The 5128-nt window shown below is 49.0% G+C and overlaps 1 protein-coding gene across 1 annotated transcript in view; it reads left to right on the top strand.

Moving 5' to 3' along the window:
• The first annotated feature begins 228 nt into the window (after positions 1-228).
• prdm5 (PR domain containing 5) overlaps positions 229-5128 on the top strand; it is a 37500-nt gene continuing 32600 nt past the window's right edge. The window contains exons 1-3 of the mRNA XM_061239810.1: positions 229-483; positions 1349-1432; positions 2518-2640. Coding sequence (XP_061095794.1) covers positions 385-483; positions 1349-1432; positions 2518-2640 — 306 coding nt within the window. The 5' untranslated portion in view covers positions 229-384. The remainder of the gene's footprint in view (positions 484-1348; positions 1433-2517; positions 2641-5128) is intronic.

Below are 5128 nucleotides of genomic sequence, written 5' to 3'. Positions count from 1 at the left end.
AGGTGGCTGTTTAACTACTACTGTAACCTTCAGCGGGGTACTTTTTTTCGCAATTGTACAAATCCAGTTTTTATAAATCAGACGATAAAATGGTAAATACTGTAAAATATTTATCAGGGCTACGTGACATAGCGCTGGGGGAGGTCAGCGCGAAGAGCATCCCACGCGCTCCCCGGAATGAGAGGCTTCAGGCTACAAACTTTCGACCAATCAGAGCGCTGCGCTACTCGCACTGAAGGGAGAACAATATGGAAGTGCGACCTGGAGTGAGAGATTGAGAGAAAAACGCGGAGATTTTCAGCCACAGTGAACCCCAAAGCCACACACTGACTCGTTCTCCGTAAAATGATTAGCTGCTGTCACACTAGGAACGCTTTCTGACTAATGACAATGTTGGGTATGTACGTGCCGGACAGGTTCGTACTGAAGTCCTCCGAGGTCCAAGATGGAATCGGGCTGTACACCGCCAGACGGGTGAAAAAGGTTTGTTTTTATTTGAGAGGAATACTTTTCTTTAAAGCATGAATTACGAGCGATGGGTATCTTGAAAAATGTTAATGTAATGGAGCGCAAGAGTTGCTAACTTGTTTTAGCGATTCGTGCAGTTCATAGAGGACTAGGACTACCTTGTGTTTGCTGACGTGACGTGCCACGTAGCTGTTGTGGCTAACAGTGGGTTTGCCGAGCAAGCTAAAGTGTGTGTTCACACCGCTGTTCTGTCGCTGTCTACCTGGGTACTCTGTGTCGCCAAGACCTTAGACGCTATTGTCACAGTGAAGAATACAAGCACATCAAACTTGTAATTTAATTTCCACCGCGTCTTTTGACAACTTTCACTTTGTACACGTAGTACACACACACAATAGCACTATAGTAGCCTACATTTCGCATTTGGCTGCTTGTCTTGGATAAATTAAAGGGAGTGGGCAACCAAGAGAGCTCGATGTCGACATTCTGTTTGTTATGTATGTAACTAAATGCAGCGAATAGGTCAGCGCGAATGTAAGATACGTTGTCATAAAGTTCCGAGAGATTAACTGACTGTAACAGTGAATTCCTAGCCTGAATTTGCTAAACGTTCTCACCGATACTGCTTTTCGCTTGTGAGAGCAGGGCCTCCAACATGCATTTTAATATGATGATACCCTGTGATTATAAAAATACTGCAGAACACATGAACGCTGGTCACTATTAGATGACAGCGTAAGACCCGATAACATGATGGCAGTTTTCACCGCCGCTCCTTCGAGAATGACGTGGTTAATTGATCGTCGCCTGACGTACAGATTTAATGGCGTTCTCCGCATCATTACGAAGCGCTCCGGCCTGACATGTCGTTCTGTGACAGGGCGAAAAGTTCGGTCCGTTCGCTGGGGAGAAGAGGATGGCTGACGAACTGGATGACAACATGGACCCCAGACTGATGTGGGAGGTAGGCTTAGCCCACACGCACACACACGCACACACACGCACGCACACGCACACACGTACGTCCAGCAGGTACCCCTAACATTGCCTGTCCTCTGGCTGGTGACACTGGAGGCACTGGACAATACAGTTAATCGAAAACAGTTCACTTTAATACTGTCACAGTGTGAGTGTGTAACAGTGTGTGTGTGAGTGAGTCTGTAATAGTGTGTGTGTGTGTGTAACAGTATGTGTGAGTGTGTGTGTGTGTGTGTGTGTGTGTGTAACAGTATGTGTGAGTGTGTGTGTGTGTGTGTGTGTCGAACAGTGTGTGTGTGTGTAACAGTATGTGTGAGTGTGTGAGTGTGTGTGTGTGTGTGTAACAGTGTGTGTGTGTGTGTGTGTAACAGTGTGTGTGTGTGTGTGTAACAGTGTGTGTGTGTGTAACAGTGAGTGTGTGTGAGTGTGTGTGTAACAGTATGTGTGAGTGTGTGTGTGTGTGTGTGTAACAGTGTGAGTGTGTGTGTAACAGTGTGTGTGTGTGTGTGTGTAAGTGTGTGTGTGTAACAGTGTGTGTGTGTGTGTAACAGTGTGTGTCTGTGTGTGTGTGTGTAACAGTGTGTGTGAGTGTGTGTAACAGTGTTTGTGTGTGTGTGTGTGTAAGAGTGTGTGTGTGTGTGTAACTGTGTGTGTCTGTGTGTGTGTGTGTGTAACAGTGTGTGTGTGTGTGTGTGTGTGTGTGTAACTGTGTGTGTGTGTGTGTGTAACAGTGTGTGTCTGTGTGTGTGTGTGTGTGTGTGTGTGTGTAACAGTGTGTGTCTGTGTGTATGTGTAATTGTGTGTGTGTGTGTGTGTGTGTGTGAGAGAGAGAGTGTGTGTGTGTGTGTGTGTGTGAGAGAGTGTGTGTGTGTGTGTGTGTGTGTGTGTAAGTAACAGTGTGTGTGTGTGTGAGTGTAACAGTGTGTGTGTGTGTGTGTAACAGTGTGTGTGTGTGTGTGTGTAACTGTGTGTGTGTGTGTGTGTGTGACAGTGTGTGTGTGTGTGTGTGTGTGTGTGTGTAACAGTGTGTGTGTGTGAGTGTGTGTGTGTGTAACAGTGTGTGTGTTGCAGGTGCGGGGCAGTAAGGGGGAGGTGCTGTACGTGCTGGATGGCAGTAACCCTCGACACGCCAACTGGCTGCGCTTCATCCACCAGGCCCCCTCTCAGGAGCAGAAGAACCTGGCAGCCATCCAGGTACACCTGTCTATTATCACTACACACACACACACACACACACACACACCTGTCCATTATATATATGTGTGTGTACATATATGTTTGTATATATATATATATATATATGTATATATGTATATATATATATAATAAACACGGTAAGAATACAGTAGTAGAACTGTGTAGAGTTTGGACTGTTTTGCGCCATGCTTTAGTCAGGTTACGTTTTGCAAGAGTTTGTCAAAGTAAACCATTCTTCATCCAAACATACCAAACCGCCATTTTATAAATAAATAAGTAAATAAATGCGCGCGTGCATAAGTACAGTGTTGTCTTTGAGCAGACGTGCGGTTCGGCTGCTCGATCCCCACCGGCCTCAGCGCTGTGCATTCTCCGCTGCGTGTGTAATCAGCTGCGATGCGGTGACTCAGATCCGCTCGGAGAACTCGATATTCTCTCCGAGAGCTCTGTACACTCGCGGGGTCTCGGCCCTGGGACGCTTCACCTCCGCGTGGATGCGATTCCTCAGAAAAAGAGGGACGTTTATTTTATTTATTTTGAGAGAAAGTGAAGCGGGGAGCCCCAGCGAGGCGGGTCTGTTTCAGGGCGCTTGGCGGAGGCTCTGCCTTCCATCCTGTCCTGACGTTTATTGGGGTCGCGCTGTTTCCTGGGGTGAATTGAAAGGCAGTCTAACGGCTGGGGGCCGGGGGGGTGACGTATTTAAGGGGCTCCCACTTGACCTTTGACCCTAATCAAGCCAGCCCGGGGGGTACGGTCTCCAGGTGTCCCGGGACGGAGAGGGCGGTGATTTCATGTGCTGGAAGGGCTGATTGTGTTTCCATGGTGATACCGTAACCTGTTGCCGGGTCCTGACTGACTTTGTGCCCCAGGAAGGCAGGTAAAACAACATCACACTTGGGGCGCCTGTGAGCCAGTGAAGCTTTTGGGGCCCATAGATCCAACTCTTACCGGGTACAGGCGGACACTGCGATGGCAGGTGTATTCCCTACATTCTCTCTGGTGCTCGTCACATTGATATTCACACAGAAATAAACACTCCTAAATTCAGTGCAGTACCCTGCTGACAAAACACCAGCTAGGCTTTGAGACGGCTGGTAGTTAGTCGAGCGGTTCAGAACAGCTCCCCTCTCAACACGGTTTAGCTAGTTGACCAGTTCAGACCAGCTCAAGCTATGTTTTGAAACGGCTGGTAGCTGGGAGACCAGCTCATACCCAGCTCCACTGAGGTAGGTGCCCCCTCAGTTCAGTCAGATTCGGGATAAGGGTCACAGAGTCGGCTCTGCTCGGTCTTCGTGTGCGGAAGTGATTTTCGCTCCCGTGCGTCAGTCATGGGTTTCCAGGCAACATGTCTCACGTTTCGTTTCTGCTGTTCTGGAATATTTTTTGGGGGGGGGGGGGGGGGGCGCTCGTTAACGTTCCATGGTTGTTTCTGATTCTCGTGATGGTATAGTGCTAAGCCAAACCTGGAGCGGACTTTTGCTGGGGGATTGTGGGTAACATCTTCTGAAGAACCTCTGCTGTGTTCCGCCCATAAGGACCTATTCACGCTTCGGCTAAAAAGCCAGAATTAGCGCAGCCAGAATTAGCTCTGTGGAAAATGAAAATGTGTCTGCTTGTGGGTACAGGAGCCACTCCTGTCCTGAGCCAGTCAGTGGTCTAATTTCACCGGTTTGGGCGACGACATTTTGGAATTAAAAATCTTGAAAAATCTTTTTCCCCAAAGATTCTGTAATGTGATGAAGGCTATTTTTTACATCCGTGAAAAAAGCGGAGACTCGACCATGAAGATCTGCCTCGTCCGGCCCCTCTAACTGCTCTGTGCATTGTACACCAGACACTTTAGTCCTAAGTGCAGAATGTATTCCTCATGAAGTGAAAAAGCATCGAATGCGTAAATAGCATGTAGAGCAGGTATAACCGGGAACAGTAGTCAGGGTGCGCGCATACGGGGCTGTGTACAGGTAGATCAGAGGTCCCGTCTGAAAGGGTGTGTTTTCAGTCTGTGTTGAAATAGGGGGAGGGATTCTGCTGTTCTGTCAGTGGCAGGCAAGTCGTTCCACCACTGAGGAACCAGAACGGAAAACAGGTGTGAACGTGCAGCTCGTAGAGAGGGGACCACAAGGCGACCGGAGCTGGCAGACCGGAGTGTCCTCGCTGGGCTGCGGATAGAGTCTGGGTGTGAGGTGGGGCCGTCCGTCCCCGTTAGCAGCCTGGAACCCCAACACCAGCACTCTGGACCTGCCCCCACTCAGGCTCCCGGCTTCCTCACGCAGTGACCCGGGTTCTGCTGGAGCTCAAACCGGCTCAAACCGGCTCAAGCCCTTTGAATCGCTGTGATAGATTTCTGATTAATTTCTCTCCTGTCCATCCTACCTTTACTTTATACCTCTCCGGCCAGCAGTTGATGGGATCCTCCTCTATAGCCGGGTTCCTTCTCTATAGCCGGGTTCCTTCTCTATAGCCGGGATCCCCCTCTATAGCCGGG

The sequence above is a fragment of the Conger conger genome, chromosome 4 (assembly GCF_963514075.1).
Source record: "Conger conger chromosome 4, fConCon1.1, whole genome shotgun sequence".
NCBI classification, from domain to species: domain Eukaryota; kingdom Metazoa; phylum Chordata; class Actinopteri; order Anguilliformes; family Congridae; genus Conger; species Conger conger.
This window is presented reverse-complemented; position numbering and strand designations above follow the sequence as displayed.